Genomic DNA, 20,893 nt, shown 5'->3' with positions numbered 1-20,893 from the left:
AACAAGTCAAAATGAGGCTCAGTAGTGTGTGTGGCCTCCACGTGCCTGTATGACCTCCCTACAACGCCTGGGCATGCTCCTGATGAGGTGGACAGTCTGTGGTGCAACGTGGCGTTGGTGGATGGAGCGAGACATGATGTCCCAGATGTGCTCAATTGGATTCAGGTCTGGGGAACGGGCGGGCCAGTCCATAGCATCAATGCCTTCCTCTTGCAGCAACTGCTGACACACTCCAGCCACATAAGGTCTAGCATTGTCTTGCATTAGGAGGTCCCCAGGGCCAACCGCACCAGCATATGGTCTCACAAGCGGTCTGAGGATCTCATCTCGGTACCTAATAGCAGTCAGGCTACCTCTGGCGAGCACATGGAGGGCTGTGCGGCCGCCCAAAGAAATGCCACCCCACACCATGACTGACCCACCGCCAAACCGGTCATGCTGGAGGATGTTGCAGGCAGCAGAACGTTCTCCACGGCGTCTCCAGACTCTGTCACGTCTGTCACATGTGCTCAGTGTGAACCTGCTTTCATCTGTGAAGAGCACAGGGCGCCAGTGGCGAATTTGCCAATCTTGGTGTTCTCTGGCAAATGCCAAACGTCCTGCACGGTGTTGGGCTGTAAGCACAACCCCCACTTGTGGACGTCGGGCCCTCATACCACCCTCATGGAGTCTGTTTCTGACCGTTTGAGCAGACACATGCACATTTGTGGCCTGCTGGAGGTCATTTTGCAGGGCTCTGGCAGTGCTCCTCCTGCTCCTCCTTGCACAAAGGCGGAGGTAGCGGTCCTGCTGCTGGGTTGTTGCCCTCCTACGGCCTCCTCCACGTCTCCTGATGTACTGGCCTGTCTCCTGGTAGCGCCTCCATGCTCTGGACACTACGCTGACAGACACAGCAAACCTTCTTGCCACAGCTCGCATTGATGTGCCATCCTGGATGAGCTGCACTACCTGAGCCACTTGTGTGGGTTGTAGACTCCGTCTCATGCTACCACTAGAGTGAAAGCACCGCCAGCATTCAAAAGTGACCAAAACATCAGCCAGGAAGCATAGGAACTGAGAAGTGGTCTGTGGTCACCACCTGCAGAACCACTCCTTTATTGTGTCTTGCTAATTGCCTATAATTTCCACCTGTTGTCTATTCCATTTGCACAACAGCATGTGAAATTTATTGTCAATCAGTGTTGCTTCCTAAGTGGACAGTTTGATTTCACAGAAGTGTGATTGACTTGGAGTTACATTGTGTTGTTTAAGTGTTCCCTTTATTTTTTTGAGCAGTGTATATATATATACACAAACACACACTTTAGTGCCTTTTGTACAGGCTTCCTTTTCACTCTGTCAATTAGGTTAATATTGTGGAGGAACTGCAATGTTGTTGATCCATCCTCAGTTTTCTCATATCACAGCCGTTGAACTCTGTAACAGTTTTAAAGTCACCATTGGCCTCGTGGTGAAATCCCTGAGCAGTTTCCGTCCTCTCCGGCAACTGAGTTAGGAAGGATGCCTGTATTTTTGTAGTGACTGGGTGTATTGATACCCCATCCAAAGTGTAATAACTGCCCTTCTTTGTGAGGCATTGGATAACCTCCCTGGTCTTTGTGGTTGAATGTGTTTGAAATTCACTACTCGGCTGAGGAACCTTACAGAGAATTGTATATGTAGGTTACAGAGATGAGGTAGTCATTCAGAAATCATGTTAAACACTTAATGCACACTGTGAGTCCATGCAACTTATTCTACATCCTTACTTGTTAAGCAAATGTTTACTTCTGAATTTATTTAGGCTTGCCATAACAAAGGGTTTGAATACTTATTGACTCAAGACATTTCAGCTTTTCATTAGTATTTCATTTGTAATTTTTTTTTTTTTTTTTTTTTTATACATAATTCCACTTTGACATTATGGGGTATTGTGTGTGTGTAGGCCAGTGACACATATTTTTTTAAACTTCATTTTAAATTCAGGCTGGAGCAAAATGTGGAAGAAGTCAAGGGGTGTAAATATTTCTGAAGGCACTGTATTCAGGCTTACTGTAGTTTCCAGCTAGTGGTTTGTTCCCATGCCATATGGCAGCTCAGCATGAGAGAGAGAAGCACACGCAGGTCTATGGAGCATCACTCATGATGAGAATACACAGGTGGTACACTGCGTGGGCTTTTAACAGCAGAATCCTACCCCAGACTACCAAAAATACCTTCTCTGTAATGTGGTTGTTCACCACTGGAGGGCGAAAAGCGGTCTTGGAATTAGGACTTCTATTAGGTGCCTGTTTTAGGCCAGATCCTGATTCTGTACGCTTATAATAAAATGTGCACTTGAACCCTTCTAGTCATAAAGCATTAGAATGGTGTAATTATTGGTACGACTAGAGGGAGTTTCCACCATAGTCAACTTAAAATTGCTCAACAAAATTGGAACATTAAACATGCTGATTCTAAATGCTACTGCTAATCTGTTCTACTCATTATAAAGATACAGCTGAGCTTCTATAAGATACAGGATCATTACCTTTGAGCTAACATCTATTATAGCCACGTAACATTTCCTGCTGTTGGATATACCCATTGAATATAACTCAATGTCTTATGGAATGTACATGGGTCATTCCACCAATCCGGTGCCTTTTGAGATGTGGAACAGAACTTAATTTCACCCAATTTTAACATTGTCATCAACTTAATAAAAAACATGTTTTCCCTTCTCAAGAGGTTGAATTAATATAATATATTTTTGAAGTGCCAAATAAAGTTACAGGCACTCTAACAGGGTGGTTGATGCTATCTGGGATCTTTGGGACGCCGCAACCCTAACCCCTAATCATAACCCTTACCTAACACTAACCCTTACCTTAACCATTTTACATTTCAACTTCAGTGGGGTAGGAACGTCCCAAGGATTACGGATAACAAGGACAGTGACAGGATTGATGATTTAATCTTATATCAGCTATAAATCCCTTTGTGACAAGGGAAATGGATACTTACAGTGCATTCGGAAAGTATTCAGACCCCTTGACTTTCTCCACATTTTGTTACGTTACAGCCTTATTCTAAAATGGATACACTTTTTTTCATCAATTTACACACAATACCCCATAATGACAAAGTGAAAACAGGTTTTTAGACATTTTTGCTAATTTATTAAAAATAAAAAACAGAAATACCTTATTTACATAAGTATTCAGACCCTTTACTCAGTACTTTGTTGAAGCACCTTTGGCAGCAATTACAGCCTTGAGTCTTCTTGGGTATGACGCTACAAGCTTGGTACACATGTATTTGGGGAGTTTCTCCCATTCTTCTCTGCAGATCCTCTCAAGCTCTGTCAGGTTGGATGGGGAGCGTTGCTGCACAGCTGATTGGGTTCAAGTCCGGGCTCTGGCTGGGCCACTCAAGGACATTCAGAGGAAATGGATTAAAACAATTGCATCCATTTTAGAATAAGGCTGTAACGTAACAAATTGTGGAAAAAGTCAAGGGGTCTGAATAGATTCCGAATGCACTGTATGTGTGCAACAGGGAGGGGGAAATTGAATGCAAGCTTCACAAATATAAAGTGTTAACATTTCTAGCCTGTCTATCTATGGGTAACAGGGATGATGTGTTATGCTCGATCAGTTCTCCACCAGAAAATGGCCAACGAGTAGAACCAGCTCACCTGCTTTTACACTGATTTGACTATTAGATGTTCAATGTTTATTTTGAATAAAAAAAATAAAAACAAGAGTTCAGTTCACGTAACACTGTCAGATTTTGTCTTTAAATGAATCACTAATCACATGAAATAAATAATCTTCAGAACTGACTTTGTCAAAGCAACGAAATAACTAGGGCTTTAAAAAACGGATTTATTGAATTCTCCATGACTGTGTTTACACAGGCAGCCCAATTCTGATGTTTTTACACTAATTGGGCTTTTGACTAATCAGATCTTTTCACATCAGATATTTTTCAGAGCTGTCAAAAGACCAATTAGTGAAAATATCAGAATTGGGCTGCTTGTATAAACACAGCCCATGTGGTCTATAATAAGGGTACCTCATTGAATATAACAGGCTCTTAAAATGATATATTAGTGCACAATTTCTACTTAAAGTGTTAAATGGCCGCAAAAGACACTAATTTTGTGGAACGACCCATACTATTGTCTTACCATATACAAGTACCCAAATTATGTGTAGGTGCAGACAGTGTTCTCTAAACTACATGATAGAAAGTAGTAGTACTGTATGTATCCATATATATATTATATTTCGACAAAACAAAGAAGAATCTTGTGGCCCACAATGTAGAGCTCCGTATTCTGACCAAACGAGACAGGACGAGGGAGGGTGAGTGGCTGGTGCCATTGTGCTCAACTACAGAAGTCTACACAGCTCTTGGGTCAGAGGTCAAAGTCCAATCTCGCTTTCTGGAAGCCAACCCAGAGAGAGAGAGTGGGGAAGGAGAGTGCAAGCAAGAGGAAAGAAGAAAGGTCCGGATAGAGAGAGAGAGGTAGCGTGAGACAGACAGTTTTAATAGTCCTTTCTATTAAAAAGCTATCTCCATTCCTGATTTGTCTTGATCATTATGAATGTGTCTAACCTTGGCCACTTGGTAATTAACTCATGCCTCTGGTTTCCAGCAGGGCTCTGCTTCTCTATCCTGATCCACAACCAGCCTCACTGCTGCACTCTCCTTTCACTTCATCAATCAATCACTGAATCTGTGTAGCAAAACAGAATGTAAGCTTGCAAGGTCATCATGGTAGTACGAGGCTACTGCCTCTCAGGAATGAATCACTCTGGCCCTGTATGCTGCTGTAGTAGGAGGACTAATGTTTGATCTGTTGTGCCATAGATAGCCCCTGCATAGCAATACGATTGGCCCTCACCCGCCTTTGTATTTTTGAGGGGGCACGTTAAAAAAAAATCTACATTTTCCATGTACAGGTGTGTAAAACTGAGGCCTTTTCCCTACAGGGAAAGCCCAATAATGGGCCCCAACTAAAGACCCCCAAGCCCCCCTTATGTGAAGATAATATATTTAGGTTATATAGGCTGTTATAACTCTGTTGCCTCATACTTGATGTTTCTATCCAGCTCAACTAGTTCCGTGTCACACAATGGTTCAAAATAGGCTAATAGTGGCGTCTCAATGGTGGATGTAGGCTCGACCTTGAACATTTCAATGAACTCGAGCAGGAATGTACGCAGGAATGCCGATGTTTGTTGTCACTCGCTACTGCTCTCTCAGATGCTGTCGACAAAGATGTTTTGTGGGGTTCACACGGTTCATTCCCGAATAGGGGGGGCTGGATTTGGCCCCACAGCAGTGAGGCCGCACAGAGAATGGGGGGGGGGGGGGGGGTCGTGAGCTGGGTAGTTGATTTCGTTCTCAAATCATTGCTTGTTTTTTCTCCTTTCAATGCTTTAGATTACAAGTCCGTCTCTGCACTGAATGCTCGCGGTCATGGGGTGTTTTTGGTTCCTTTCATCTCATTTTGGAGGACCGTGAGATATTCTTGTCCCCCGCTTGTTGTTAGATTTGACAGCGGGGTCCATTCACCAAGAAATTGGCCGCAATTAGAGCAATTATGCTGATTTGCTACTTGTGTTTGAGGCGGAACACAGATTTTCTGTGTGCACTGTCCCTGGCTTGCTGCAGAGTTACTCCAAGCAACTGCCACGAAAACAAAAACCTAGTAATCAGTAGGCCTCAAATTGGCTGACAAATAACCCCAACCTCAATAATGACACCATTAGCCTACTACCGTGACAAATGTTAGTGGATTGTAGTCTACTGTGCAACATCTTTAACGAAGCTGAACACTGATGAGAGAGGTGGCAGCAATAATTAGTTATTACTTGCTTGGGGTCTTCATGATAGCAATCTACACAAGGGATTTTCACCATTTCCATCTTGTCTTTTAAGCCTAATAAGCCCAGCCCAGTGCGTAAAATGTTGCTTTCCCTATTTTGTGCGCAGAAATCATTTGTAACAATTTAAATAGTTAAGCCTACAAAGTAACAAAGTCTGGCACATTGTTCCAAATCACACTAACCCCGCCTGCAATATTCTGATATATCAAGCAATTAGCAAATAACAATAGCTTTTAGAGGGCCTATTCAACAACAACAGTCTCTCAGTCATAGATACAGTATCTGATAGACCATCTTGAGATCTAATTGGGTGTGCCTTTAAGACCCAGCAGAGCTCTGGCAGCACCAAGGGTTATGCTGCATTTTTAACCAAGTGGAAAGTGGGATTTTACAACATATGCCTGGAAAACATTCATTTGAACTGACATCCAATTGGTAATTACTAGTGGGAAACTCGTCTATCATCCCTGAGCTCAGACTTCTCCCACACATGCTGACCTCACCTACTAAGGAAATTACCTCGATACAGCATTTTCGGCAGTTAAACGCAACAAAACATTATTTATACTATATAATGTGTTACAACCCAGAGCACTGTATATAAGCATGATAGCTGTACTTTTAGTTCATAGTGACGCAGTTTGTTGGCCATAGCATATCGGCGTTTTTCAACGAGTTCAAAGCACATGAAAGTATCCAACTGGTATTTACGAATTCAATTGGTACATTTCCATCTCCCACTTGGTTACGAACGCAGCATTAGTCGTTCTTACTCTTCAGAGTGTCGCTCGTTTTTTTCCGCCACTGTAAAGGGAGAATGAGAACCACCATCCGAGTTCTGGGTGAAAGAAATTAACCCAGAGCACTGTATTCAGACCATAGATTCAGCCATATCATCCTCACTGCTGCTACGGAGAAATACTCAGACAAACGCAAACTTCGAACTCTCCATGCACGCGGAGAACACAGAACAGGACCGTCTAACGGGCTTTTGAGGCATTTTTCGGTTTCCGTTTTTTTCTTTCCTTGCGTGTAGTCTATGTGGAGCGAACAGTTATACGACAATCTTGCTTGCACTGCCTGCGGCAAGAAGAGAAGTTTGGTTGTTTGCCTAGTCGGAAGAGGGACACACGGGAGGCTCGGGGGAAGATGGTTTGGAACGCCGCTTTGAGAATAGTCTTGATGTGCGTCCTGGCGCTCTTGCTCGGTTTTACGTCTGTCCGGTGCAAAGCTCGGATTTACACCAACCATTGGGCTGTACGGATAAACGGGGGACACGACATCGCTGATCGGATAGCGGGCAAATATGGCTATAAGAATATGGGACAGGTATGTTTGTGGTTCTCCTCAAAGTTATATATTTTCAAATAGCTTTCAAAATGACTTTCAAAATCAAATCCTGCACTGGTGTTTTTGTTTGATAAATAAAACGTATTTTGATATTGAACCGTGGTGTTTCGTTGTCACTCGGATTGAAGTTCAAATGTCAAGGTTAGCCACGGGGCCCGGGGACACAGTGGAGAGTCCTCCCACAGGGCCAGCCCGAACGCGCTACCTTCATTCTTATGTGCCTTGATTAAAACTTGAAACTTGAACCCGGGATAGTATCTGGCTTGTGTGTGTGTGTGTGTGTGTGTGTGTGTGGCGGGGATCAGCCTATTACAAACGGGACATACAATGATTGAATGAAGGGGGAGTGTAGTCATTAGGCTCAACAACGGTGGAATAACAGGTGCCTCACACGCAACAGTTACTGTCTAGTATTTCATGGTTCAAAGTAATAAGGGTCTGCCTGATAAAATCACATTTCAAATCAAATGTTTGGAATTGTATTCGTCACATGTTTCGTAAACAACATGTGTGGACTAGCAGTGAAATGCTTATGGCCCTTCCCAACAATGCAGAGAGAAAGAAAATGGAGAAATACAAGAAAATGTTAAACGCTTCGTAGTAGATACGCAATGAGTAACGATAACTTCGCTATACACTAGGTACCAGAACTGAGTCGATGTGCAGGGATACGAGATAGGTAGATATACTACATGACCAAAAGTATGTGGACAGTCCTTCAAATTAGTGTATTCTGCTATTTCAGCCAAACCCGTTGCTGATAGGTCTATAAAGTCGAGCACACAGCCATGCACTCTCCATAGACAAACACTGGCAGTAGAATGGCCAGTACTGAAGAGCTCAGTGACTTTCAAAGTGGCACTGTCATAGGATGCCTTCTTTCCAACCGTGTGCTGAAGCGTGTAAAAATGGTCTGTCCTCGGTTGCAACGCTCACTACAAAGTTCCAAACTGCCGCTGGAAGCAACGTCAGCGCAATAACTGTTTGTCGGAAGCTTCATGAAATGGGTTTCCATGGCCAAGCAGCCACACACAAGCCTAACATCACCATGCATAATGCCAAGCGTCAGCTGGAGTGGTGTAAAACTCTGGAGCGGTGGAAACGTGTTCTCTGGAGTGATGAATCAACACTGTCATCTGGCAATCCGATGGACAAATCTGGGTTTGACGGATGCCAGGAGAACTCTACCTGCCCCAATGCATAGGATCAACTGTAAAGTTTGGTGGAGGAGGAATAATGCTCTGGGTCTGTGAATTGGAACGCTGACTGCGAGCCAGGCCTAATCGCCCAACATCAGTGCCCGATCTCACTAATGCTCTTGTGGCTGAATGGAAGCAAGTCCCAGCAGCAATGTTCCAAAATCTAGTAGAAAGCCTTCCCAGAAGAGTGGAGGCTGTTATAGGAGTAAGGGGAGGAACCTACTCCATATTAATGCCCATGATTTTGGAATGACATGTTCAACGAGCATGTGTCCGTGTACTTATGGCCATGTTGTGTATGTAAATATAACTAGGAATAAAACTGACGGATAGTAAACTGTAGCATCAGTACATCGCCTGGTATAGAGTTCCTGGGTGGCAGAGAGCTCGGCCGTACGCACTACCCACTGTAGTGCCTTGCGGTCGGATGCCAAGCAGTTGCCATACCAAGCCAGTCAAGATGCTCTCGATGGTGCAGCTGTAGAAATGTCAGGGCCCATGCCAAGTCTTTTCAGCCTCCCGAGGGGGAGGAGGTGTTGCCGTGCCTTCACCACTGTGTTGGTGTGTTTAGACCATGATAGATCCTTAGTGACGTGGAACACTGAGGAACTGGAAGCTCTCAACCCGCTCCGCTATAGCCCCGTCCATGTGAATGGGGGCGTGCTCTGCTCTCCGTTTCCTGTAGTCCACGATCAGCTCCTTTGTCTTGCTGACGTTGAGGGAGAGGTTGTTGTCCTGGCACCGCTCTGCCAGGTCTCTGACCTCCCTATAGGCTGTTTCATCGTCATCAGTGATCAGGCCTACCACTGTTGTCGTCTGCGAACTTAATGATGCTGTTGGAGTCGTGCACGGCCGTGCAGTCGTGGGTGGACAAGGGAGTACAGGAGAGGACTAAGCAAGCACCCCTGAGGGGCCGTATGCGAATCGGGGTGGGTCCAGGGTGTCTGGGATGATGCTGTTGTTGTGAGCCATGACCAGCCTTTCAAAGCATTTCATGGTTACAGATGTGCTACGGAGCGATAGTCATTTAGACAGGTCGCCTTGGCGTTCTTGGGCACAGGGACTATGGTGTTCTGCTTGTAACATAATGGTATTACAGACTGGGTCAGGGATAGGTTGATGTCAGTGAAGACACTTACCAGCTGGTCGGCGTCAGCTGATAATGATAACCAGTTTTTGCTTTGTCATTATGGGGTATTGTGTGTAGATTGATGAGGGGAAAATAAACAATTGCATCCATTTTAGAATAAGGCTTTAATGTAACAGTGGAAAAAGTCAAGAGGTCTGAATACTTTCCGAATGCCCTGTAGGCTACCTGCTGTTGCCTTGTCTTCCACGTTCTGACAGTGACGCGGTCAAACGCCTGACTTCTGGGTCTATGAGAAATTCCACTGTAACAGTTGACACTGAGACTTTTTTTTTTTTCACTTTCAAATGTATGCCAAGCTAAAATCATTGTTTAACAAACCATACAACTACACTGCTTTTTCCATGACATGTACTGACCAGGTGAATCCAGGGGAAAGCTATGATCCCTTATTGATGTGACCTGTTAAATCCATAATTCTGGTAACCGAATTACGTCACTGGTTTTTGATCTGTATTTAACAGAAATGCATATGAACGTCATTCTCTTCATGGTGATGTATCTGAATAGGTACACAAAACATCCTCCATTGCACTTTGCACTTGGCTATATTCTATCAAGCTTCGCCCCTAAGCAAGACCAAATTTGGTTGGTCCAGACCGGACCAAATCTGAACCAATCATAGACGTCTATGTTTCACATGTTTGGACAGCACAGTCCAGTAGAGTATATTATACTGTACTCTACTCATGTGTGCTCTACTGTACTGAACTCTACCGTGCTGTATTTAACTATACTTTACTTTACTGTGCTCTACTGACTATGATTTCACATTGTGGCCAATTCAATTGCAGTCATTTTGTTACAGCTTTTCGGATTTGGTAACAGAGTGATGTGTTTTTAATCACTTAATAATTCATAAACAAAATGATCCGTTAAAAACACAGACTATTTGTCTCTGTCTGTCTTGTTTAGGAGGTTTGTGTTTCCCGTCAAACTCGGTTGCTGTTTTTTTACTTCCTTAAGGGCCAAATAAATAAATAAATGTTTTATATTTCTGTCTCATTTACATTCATAATGCCACCTCCTGATGTCTTCTTGGTACATAACCAGTGAATGCATCTGAAATTCCAACCTAATTCACACCATTTCGGATGCAACCAGTGTGTTTACTGTAGACCGATGGTGTGTGTTTTCCTCGGCAGATTGGCGACCTGAAGGACCACTATCACTTCTTTCACAGCAGGACCATCAAAAGATCGACGCTGTCCAGTCGCGGTGGCCACAGCTTCATCTCGATGGAGCCCAAGGTAAGCCTGTCACGATCGCCACCTCAGTGTTCGCGGGCCTCCCAGACGGGTCATCGATGAGTCTCAGAGCACCGCCGTTGGTCTTGCCCTGATGATGCGTACAGTCCAGGGCGCAATTGTAGTTCAGCACGCCGCCGAAAAGTCGCCCAACCATAGTGCTGCTGAGCGTAGTTGTCATCAATGTGAGATGTATTATACTCGCTTGAAACATTGGCCGTTTTGAACATATTCCACAATACTCCCCTCGGGGCAGGAGGCAGTTTGGCATTGACAGGCGTCACGGAGGGGCGAGAGAGAGAGCGCAGTGTTCTCTTTGCCTGTCTTCTTCCTCTGCTTTCTCTTCTGTGTGAGGGGTTGACAGGAAGGAGATGTGTAAATGATGTCAGCTGGCCCTGCAGTCTGAGCTGGGAGTCTGTCTGTTCAGGGATCAGTGTCCTATCATTCTGATGCCAGTCTCATTTTGGGCAGGACTCTATCATGGGTGCTCTGGACTCAGTGTGTGTAGTCGGTTATTTAACTAATCACATTGTTATGCTTAGTTGTATAATGCCAGTCATCTCTGTGTGTTTGTGTGAGAGTCCGATGGGTGTAGCAGGCACGCCTTGTGTGTGTGCGTTGTGCGGTCTACCTGTTGGCACACAGGTCTCCGTGGCTTGGAGAAGAGGTGCTTGAGTGTGACCTCACCCTGGGGACCTTTTACCCTATTTAAAAAATATATATAATATCTGTTTTTATTTAGCAGACTCTCTTATCCAAAGCGACTTACAGTAGTGAGTGGATGCATTTTCGAACCCACCACCCTGGCATTGCACGCGCCGTGCTCTACCAACTGAGCCATACAAGACTTCCTCAAAGTAATCACTGATTTATAACAGATTTGGATAGGCAAGGACCCCATCACTTCTACTTATACGTTCATGTCAGATCAGTGATCCCTTCAAGGAAGCGAGAAACGAAGGAAGTATGCATTACAAACGTCTGACTTCAACTGGCGCTCCTGCTGTACGGCTGGCCCTTTTGGATCCTGGTTGCCCTTGGTTACTGACCCAGTCAGTGAGAGAGGCAGAGACTGCAATAGAGAGAGAGCCACCTGCAAACCCTTAAGAAGGGGCAAAGCAGAAGCTGTTGTATTTCAAAAGCCCCCAGTCCAGTTCACCATCTGAAGGAAGAGGGAGAGTTCAGATCCGGTTCCTCTCCCTCTTAGTTCCCTCTCAAGTCAGTGGTGGGAGCTAATGGATGACTGACTGCTGGGGTCCGACCTCCTGTCCAGGTGACTGTCTGAGGACTGTTGCGTAAGGCTTACCACTCGTCATGCACGAACACACGGACATAGACATGGTGTAGGCAGGCAGACAGAGAGACAGACACACACACACATGCTGATGGCTCTGCTGTTCTGAGCTTAGTGAGGTGTGTAAACGGTTACTTTGAACCTGATGTTAATGACAGAGTAAAATGAGCAGAGACTTGTGCCTGCTGTCTTGTCTTTGCACCAGTCTGATCGCCCGCCATCACTGTTACATTTGTATTTTTTGTTTCTTTCCATTTTAGACTTCACAACTACATCCTAGGTGTCCCCCACCCCCCTCTATCTTTCTGCCTGTGTTTTTCTTGGTCTACCCCATCGCTCTCTTTTCTCCATTTTTATTCAGTTTTCCCCCTCCGCTCTCTTTTCTCTCCTCCGCTCTCTGGAGAGACTGACATATTTTCCCTCTGATATGATTGTCTACTTCACTACCCTTGTGCAAAAGTGAGATACAGCAGTCATTTATGTAGCTACATATCAAGTATAGGGCTCTAATCTGGCCAGGTTTGAGATTTCCTTGTCCATCATCCTGATTTTGAAATCGAAAAAAACCCTACCCAATGCTCCCAAATTTCTGAGATGAGCCAAGGAATTCTGTGAAATAAATCCATTAGGTTTGAGAGATTTGATGTGTGTGTGCGCGCACATGCATATGCATATGTGCACACTTGTCTGTCTGCCAGTGTTTACCTTTGTTAATGTATTTCTCCACACATATTCCTCCATCTCCCATTGTCCACCCAAAACATGCTTGCCCGTAATCCCTTCTTATTCCTGTTCAGTGATTTGTTGTTTGATATTGTTTTTACTCACTGTCCAATGGTATGCCCTCTGCTTTAGGTGGAGTGGATTCAGCAGCAGGTGGTGAAGAGGCGGATCAAGAGGGATTACAAGGCGGCCCCTCACCCTCTCTCCAGCCCCGCCCAGACTAGCCCCGCCCAGTCCATCTTCTTCAACGACGCCAAGTGGAGCAGTATGTGGTACATCGTGAGTATGCAGATCAGGCCAAACCCCAGGACTCAGGGTCACCGGACTCACCACCACCCTGACCCACTTAATGGAGGGTCCACAGGGTGTGTGTGAGAGTGAATCTTGGGCTTAGCGCGGCTAAGGGTGTAGCGCGGCTAATGTCTAGACATCTTTTCACACCTTTTCTAATGACACAGAGAGGATTTAAATGCATACAGCAGTGTGAGATGACGCCGTCTAGACTGCACAAGCTATGCAGCTCTACACAGAAAGAATACTTCACTCACTTGTGGCTGCTAGTCACATACAAATCATTACTATTTTGTGCAGTTGGTAAGCGCTCCGGTCTTTTTCTCTTCTTCTGGGTTCTGTCAATGGTTAACTTGGCAAAGATAATGCCAATACTTTGACTTTTGCGCTTCCACTTATCTGTCCAGTTTCATAATCGGTTATAATCAGTCATGAGTGTTTCCTGTTTATGTATGAGATTTACTAGTCTTTGTCCATGTTCACGTCTGTTGACGTTTGTTCACCTGGACATTAGTCTACAACTGACTTTCTCCATCCATCTCTGGACCTATTTAAAAACGGTTAAAATGCTTCCTTTCCTTCCTCTCCTCCTTGGACTAATAACTTATCTAGCATGATTGGACAGGTTAAAGCAAGAATTCCAGTTCATAGCTTTCACCAGTCCAACAAATGTCAGATCAATCATTACTTCAAAGAACGGAGGAGGGAAAGTTGCATTTTCAAAGGATTCGAAAACAGGGCCTATTGCTATGGAATCAATCAACCAATCAAATGTATTTATAAAGCCCTTTTAACATCAGCAGGTGTCACAAAGTGCTATACAGAAACTCAGCCTAAAACCCTAAACAGCAAGCAATGCAGAAACCTAGAGGGGAACCAGGCTCTGAGGTGTGGCCAGTCTTCTTCTGGCTGTGCCGGGTAGAGATTTTAAGAGTACACGGCCATTTAAAGCCAGATTGTTCTTCAAGATGTTAAAACGTTCATAGATGACCAGCAGGGTCAAATAATTATCAGTGGTTGTAGAGAATGCAACAGGTCAGTACCTCAGGAGTAAATGTCAGTTGGCTTTTCATAGCCGAGCATTCAGAAGTCGAGACAGCAGGTGCGGTAGAGTCGAAAACCGCAGGTCCGGGACAAGGTAGCACGTCCGGTGAACAGGTCAGGGTTACATAGCCGCAGGCAAAACAGTTGAAACTGGAGCAGCAGCACAACTAGTTGGACTGGGGACAGCCAGGAGTCATCAGGCCAGGTAGTTCTGAGGCATGATCCTAGGGCTCAGGTCCTCTGGGAGTGGAGGGAGAGAGAGAATTAGAGGGAGCATACTTAAATTCACACAGGACACCAGATAAGACAGACTGACCCTAACCCCCCGGCAGATAGACTATTGCAGCACAGATACCGGAGGCTGAGAGGGGTGGGTCGGGGGACACTGTGGCCCCGTCCGACGATAACCCCAGACAGGACCAACCAGGCAGGAAACCCACTGCCAAAGCACAGCCCCTACAGCACTAGAGGAATATCATCAACTTACTACCCTGAGACGAGGCTGTGTAGATCTCCTCCACCGCACGAGCCCGAGGAATCGCAAAACTGGACAGGAAGATCACGTCTGTGACTCAACCCACTCAAGTGATGCACCCCTCCTAGGCACGGCATGGAAGAGCACTATTAAGTCAGTGACTCAGCCCCCGCAATAGGGTCAGAGGCAGAGAATCCCAATAGAGAGAGGGGAGCCGGCCAGGCAGAGACAGCATGGACAGTTCGTCACTCCCGTGCCTTGCAGTTCACATTCGCACCCCTGGGCCAGGCTACACTCAATCATAGGACCTACTGAAGAGACAAGTCTTCAGTAAAGACTTACACTCGGTCTCGACATTTATCTCTCACATGGATAGGCACACCATTCCATAAAAATAGAGCTCTATAGGAGAAAGCCCTGTCTCCAGCTGTTTGTGTAGAAATTCTAGGGACAATAAGGAGGCCTGCGTCTTGTGACCATAGCGTATGTGTAGGTATATATGTCAGGACCAAATCGGAGTGATGGGTAGGAGCAAGCCCATGTAGTGCTTTGTAGGAAAACCTTGAAATCAGCCCTAGCCTTAACAGGAAGCCAGTGTAGAGAGGCTAGCACTGGAGTAATATGATCAAATGGTTTGGTTCTAGTCAGGATTCTAGCATCTGTGTTTAGCACTAACTGAAGTTTATTTAGTGCTTTATCTGGGTAGCCGGAGAGTAGACCATTGCAGTAGTCTAATCTAGAAGTGACAAAATGATGCATTTAAGCTAATCCATGCTTTTTGGACAAAAGGTTGCTGATTTTTGCAATGTTACGAAGATGGGGGAAAATGCTGTCCTTGATATATTATTGATATGTTTGTCAAAAGAGAGATCAGGGTCCAGAGTAACACCGAGGTCCTTCAGTTTTATTTGTGACGACTGTACAACCATCAAGATTAATTGTCAGATTTAACAGCAGATCTCTTTGTTTCTTAGGACCTAGAACTAGCATCTTTGTTTTGTCCGTGTTTAAAAGTAAAACATTTGCCGCCATCCACTTCCTTATGTCTAAAACACAGGCTTCCAGGGAGGGCAATTTTGGGGCTTCACCATGTTTCATCGAAATGTACAGCTGTGTATCGTCCGCATAGCAGTAAAAGTTGACCTTATGTTTCCAACTGACATCACCTAGAGGTAGAATTTTCTAGTGAAAACAACGGTGGTCCTAAACCAGAACCTAGAGGAATTGATTTGTCAGAGGACTAAACATCCACAGAGACGAACTGATATCTTTCTGACAGATAAGATCTAAACCAGGCAAGAACTTGTCCGTGTAGTCCAATTAGGGTTTCTAATCTCAAAATAATATGGTGATCGATGGTGTCAGTAAGGTCTAGGAGCACGAGGACAGATGCAGAGCCTTGGTCTGACGCCATTAAAAGGTCATATACCACCTTCACGAGTGCAGTCTGTGCTATGATGGGGTCTAAAACCAGACTGAAGCGTTTCGTATACATTGTTTGTCTTCAGGAAGGCAGTGAGTTGCTGCGTAACAGCTTTTTCATTTTTTAAAGAGGAATGGGAGAATCGATGTAGGATGATTTATTTATTTTTATTTAAAAAGGGGGGGGGGGGGGGGATTGTGTCACGGTGGGGCTTTTTCAAGAGAGGCTTTATTACTGCCATTTTTAGTGAGTTTGGTACACATCCGGTGGATAGGGAGCCATTTATTATGTTCAACATAGGAGTGCCAAGCACAGGAAGTAGCTCCTTCAGTACTTTAGTTGGAATAGGGTCCAGTATGCAGCTTGAGAGTTTAGAGGCCATGACTGTTTTCATGAATGTGTCAAGAGATACCGGATTAAATAACTTGAGTGTCTCCATTGATTCTAGGTCCTGGCAGTTCTGTGCAGACTCAACTGAGCTTTGGAGAAATACGCAGATTCAAAGAGGAGTCTGTAATTTGCTTTCTAACGATCATGATCTTTTCATTGAAGAAGTTCATGAATGTATTACTGCTGAAGTGAATGCCATCCTCTCATGTTGAATGCTGCTTTTTAGTTAGCTGTGGACAGTATCAAAATTAAATGTTGTATTGTTCTTATTCTCCTCAATTAGGTTGGAAGAATAGGATGATCGAGCAGCAGTGAGGCCTCTTCGATATTGCACGGTCCTGTCTTTCCAAGCTAGTTGGAAGACTTCCAGTGTGGTGGAGCGTCATTTCCGTTCCAAGTTTCTGGAAGCTTGCTTGGGTATTTTCTGTGTACCAGGGAGAAACTTTCTTGTGACAAATGTTTTTAGTTTTTGGGGTGCGACTGCGTCTAGGGTATTACGCAAGGTTAAATGTAGATCCTCAGTTAGGTGGTTAACCGATTTGTGTACCCCAACGTCCTTGGGTGGGTGGAGGGAGTCTGGAAGGGAATCTTTGGGTTGTTCGAGAATTTTATAGCACGGCTTTTGATCCAGGGTATGACTATGGCAATGAGTAGGTCCGGAGACACGTTGGACAAACCCCACTGAGTCGATGATTGCTCCGAAAGCCTTTGACTGGGTCTGTGGACTTTTCCATGTGAATGTTAATTTTTACATTTTTGGTGACCTTATCTGGTATGACTACAAGGTCCGATCGGAATTCAGGGAACTCATTGAGGAACGCTGTATATGGCCCAGGAGGCCTGTAAACAGTATCTATAAAAAGTGATTGAGTTGGCTGCATATATTTCATGACTAGAAGCTCAAAAGACAAAAAGGCAGTAATTTGTTTTGTGTAAGTTGAAATTTGCTGTCGTGAATGTTAGCAACACCTTCGCCTTTGCGGGATTTGCCGGGGATATGGTCACTAGTGTAACCAGGAGGAGAGACTTCATTTAACACAGTAAATTCATCACGCTTGAGCCATGTTTCAGTCAGGCCAATCACATCAAGATTATGATCAGTGATTAGTTCATTGACTATGACTGCCTTAGAAGTGAGGGTTCTAACATTAAGTAGCCCTATTTTGAAATGTGAGATATCACAATCTCTTTCAATAATGACAGGAATGGAGGAGGTCTTTATTCCAGTGAGATTGCTAAAGCGAACACTGCCATGTTTTGTTTTTCTCAACCTAGATTGAGGCACAGACACTGTCTCAATGGGGATAGCTGAGCTGACTACACTGACTGTGCTAGTGGCAGACTCCACTAACCTGGCAGACTGCACCCTATCTCATTGTGGAGCTAGAGGAGTTAGAGCCTTGTCTATGTTCATAGATAAGATGAGAGCACCCCTCCAGCTAGGATGGAGTCCATCACTCCTCAGCAGGCCAGTTGTGAGACTCTGCTGTAGAGCTCATCACTCCCCCTAACTGGGAGGAAGCCAAAGACAATTACTCGATGCCGACACATCTTTCTAGCTAATTTACACGCTGAAGCTATGTTGCACTTGGTGACCTCTGACTGTTTCATCCTAACATCGTTGGTGCCGACGTGGATAACAATACCCCTATACTCTCTACACTCGCCAGTTTTAGCCTTAGCCAGCACCATATTCAGATTAGCCTTTACGTCGCGGGATGATTCTTTTTAAGTCTAATATTGTGGGTAATGGAGTCGCCAATGACTAGGGTTTTCAATTTGTCAGAGCTAATGGTGAAATGCTTCGGCAGCTCAGACCCCTAACGGGTGGAGGAGAGGCCTGAGAAGGATCGGCTTCTGACTCCGACTCGTTGCTTAATGGGGAGAACCTGTTGAAAGTTTCTGTCGGCTGAATGAGCGACACCGGTTGAGCTTACCGACAGCATTTCTTTCCAGAAGCCTTGAGAAAGTTGTCCGGCTGCGGGGACTGTGCGAGGGGATTTATACTACTATCTGTACTTACTGGTGGCACAGACGATGTTTCATCCTTTCCTACACTGAAATGACCCTTGCCTAACGATTGCATCTAAAGCTGGGCTTGCAACACGGCTATCCTCACCATAAGGGGATCGTTCTCCTGTATATTATGAGTACAGCAACTGCAATTAGATGGCATAATGTTAATGTTACTACTTAGCTTTTTCGGCTGGTGGAGGTCCTGTAGAAGAACCATGTCCAGATAAAGCATCCGGGGTGAAAAAGTTTAATGAAAAAAGTAGAGCGAGGAAAAAACTAAGAAGCTGGTAAATGTATTAAAAGTAAAAAATGAAATGTTTGGCAGATAGCCAAGTAGCAACAAGCAGCACAACAGCACGGAGACACACTGTTGCCACAACACAGATGTGGCTCTTTGTTCCAGGATTATAACGACCACATAAGTGGGTTGCTAGTTTTGTTTCAGCACTATTCCAGTGACGTGTGTGTGTGTGTGTGTGTGTGTTCCAGCACTGTAACGATGACATCCATAACTGCCAGTCAGACATGAACATAGTGGGTGCGTGGAAGAGGGGCTACACGGGGAAAGACGTGGTGGTCACCATCCTGGATGACGGCATAGAGAGGAACCACCCCGACCTCATTCAGAACTACGTGAGTGTGTACTGTATGTTTGTGGGTGCATGTACACTGAGTGTGCAGAACATTAGGAACGCCTGCTCTTTCCCAGACATAGACCAGGTGATTCCAGGTGACAGCTATGATCCGTTATCGATTTCACCTGTTAACTTCTCTGCGCTACGGATCCCTTTAGCGGGATCATTTTCCTAAACAACTGCTGAATTGCAGGGCGCAAAATATTACTAACAATATTTATAATCATGCAATCACAAGTAAAATATACCAAAACACAGCTTAGCTTGTTGTTAATCCACCTATCGTGTCAGATTTTGAAAATATGCTTTGCAGCGAAAGCAATCCAAGCTTTTGTGAGTGTATCAATCAATGCTACAACAGCTAGCCCCAAATTAGCATGGTCAGAAAAGCAATAAAATTAATCGCTTACCTTTGATAATCTTCAGATGTTTGCACTCATGAGACTCCCAGTTACACAACAAATGTTCTTTTTGTTCGATAAATATTACTTTTATAACAAAAAAATGCCATTTGGGTTGTGCGTTATGTTCAGAAAACCAAAGCCTCATTCCGTTCGACGAAAATTCCAAAAAGTGTCCGTAATGTTCGTAGAAACATGTCAAATGTTTTTTATAATCAATCTTCAGGTTGTTTTTAACAAACATAATCGATAATATTTCAACTGGACCGTAACCTATTCAATAAGCGAGAAAAAGAAAATGGAGAGCTACCCCTCTCGCGCGCAGGAACTAATCAGAGGACACCTGATTAGTTTTGAAATATCTCGCTAATTTTTCAAAATAAAAGCCTGAAACTATGTCTAAAGCCTGGTCACAGCCTGAGGAAGCCATTGGAAAAGGAATCTGGTTGATACCCCTTTAAATGGAAGAAAGACTGGCCAGGAGACACAGATAAAAAATATATAAAAAATCACTTCCGGGTTATATTTCCTCAGGTTTTCGCCTGCAGAATCAGTTTTGTTATACTCACAGACAATATTTTGACAGTTTTGGAAACTTTGGAGTGTTTTCTATCCTAATCTGTAAATTATATGCATATTCTACGATCTGGACCTGAGAAATAGTCCGTTTACCTTGGGAACGTTATTTAAAAATAAAAATATTTATAAATCTGACCCCTAGCGTCAAGAAGTTAAATCCAAATCCGTGTAGATCAAAGGGAGGAGACATGTTAAAACATGATTTTTAAGCCTTGAGACAATTGAGTCATGGATTGTGTGTGTGCCATTCAGAAGGCATGTTAACTGCAACGCAGCTGGCGTTTTCACGCTCAATGTTTTCCAGTGTGTTTCAAGAATGGTCCATCACCCAAAGGGCATCCAGCCTGTGGGAAGCATTGGCGTCAACACGGGCCAGCATCATTGTGGAATGCTTTCGACACCTTATAGTGAAGGTGTTCCTAATGTTTTGTACACTCAGTGTATGTGTGGGTTTTGGATTGGGGTATGTGTGGTTGTGGGTTTTGGAATGGGGTATGTGTGGTTGTGGGTTTTGGAATGGGGTATGTGTGGTTGTGGGTTTTGGAATGGGGTATGTGTGGTTGTGGGTTTTGGAATGGGGTATGTGTGTGGTTGTGGGTTTTGGAATGGGGTATGTGTGTGGTTGTGGGTTTTGGAATGGGGTATGTGTGTGGTTGTGGGTTTTGGAATGGGGTATGTGTGTGGTTGTGGGTTTTGGAATGGGGTATGTGTGTGGTTGTGGGTTTTGGAATGGGGTATGTGTGTGGTTGTGGGTTTGGAATGGGGTATGTGTGTGGTTGTGGGTTTTGGAATGGGGTATGTGTGTGGTTGTGGGTTTG

The 20,893-nt window shown here is 44.5% G+C and overlaps 1 protein-coding gene across 5 annotated transcripts in view; it reads left to right on the top strand.

Moving 5' to 3' along the window:
* The first annotated feature begins 6,637 nt into the window (after positions 1 to 6,637).
* The window catches only part of LOC120063087 (proprotein convertase subtilisin/kexin type 5-like), a 48,592-nt gene continuing 34,336 nt past the window's right edge, over positions 6,638 to 20,893 (top strand). For 2 of the 5 annotated variants that reach the window (XR_005478462.1, XR_005478461.1), the window contains exons 1-4: positions 6,638 to 7,190; positions 10,703 to 10,807; positions 12,954 to 13,100; positions 18,950 to 19,093. Coding sequence is in view for 3 of the 5 variants with exons in the window: in XM_039013227.1 (XP_038869155.1) it covers positions 7,011 to 7,190; positions 10,703 to 10,807; positions 12,954 to 13,100; positions 18,950 to 19,093 (576 nt within the window). In the remaining 2 variants the exon portion in view is untranslated. The remainder of the gene's footprint in view (positions 7,191 to 10,702; positions 10,808 to 12,953; positions 13,101 to 18,949; positions 19,094 to 20,893) is intronic. The other 3 variants (XM_039013227.1, XM_039013228.1, XM_039013226.1) reach the window with 2 other exon arrangements.

This window comes from Salvelinus namaycush, chromosome 18, assembly GCF_016432855.1.
Source record: "Salvelinus namaycush isolate Seneca chromosome 18, SaNama_1.0, whole genome shotgun sequence".
NCBI classification, from domain to species: Eukaryota; Metazoa; Chordata; class Actinopteri; order Salmoniformes; family Salmonidae; genus Salvelinus; species Salvelinus namaycush.
Note: the sequence above shows the minus strand (reverse complement) of the source record. Positions and strands in the feature narration are given on the sequence as shown.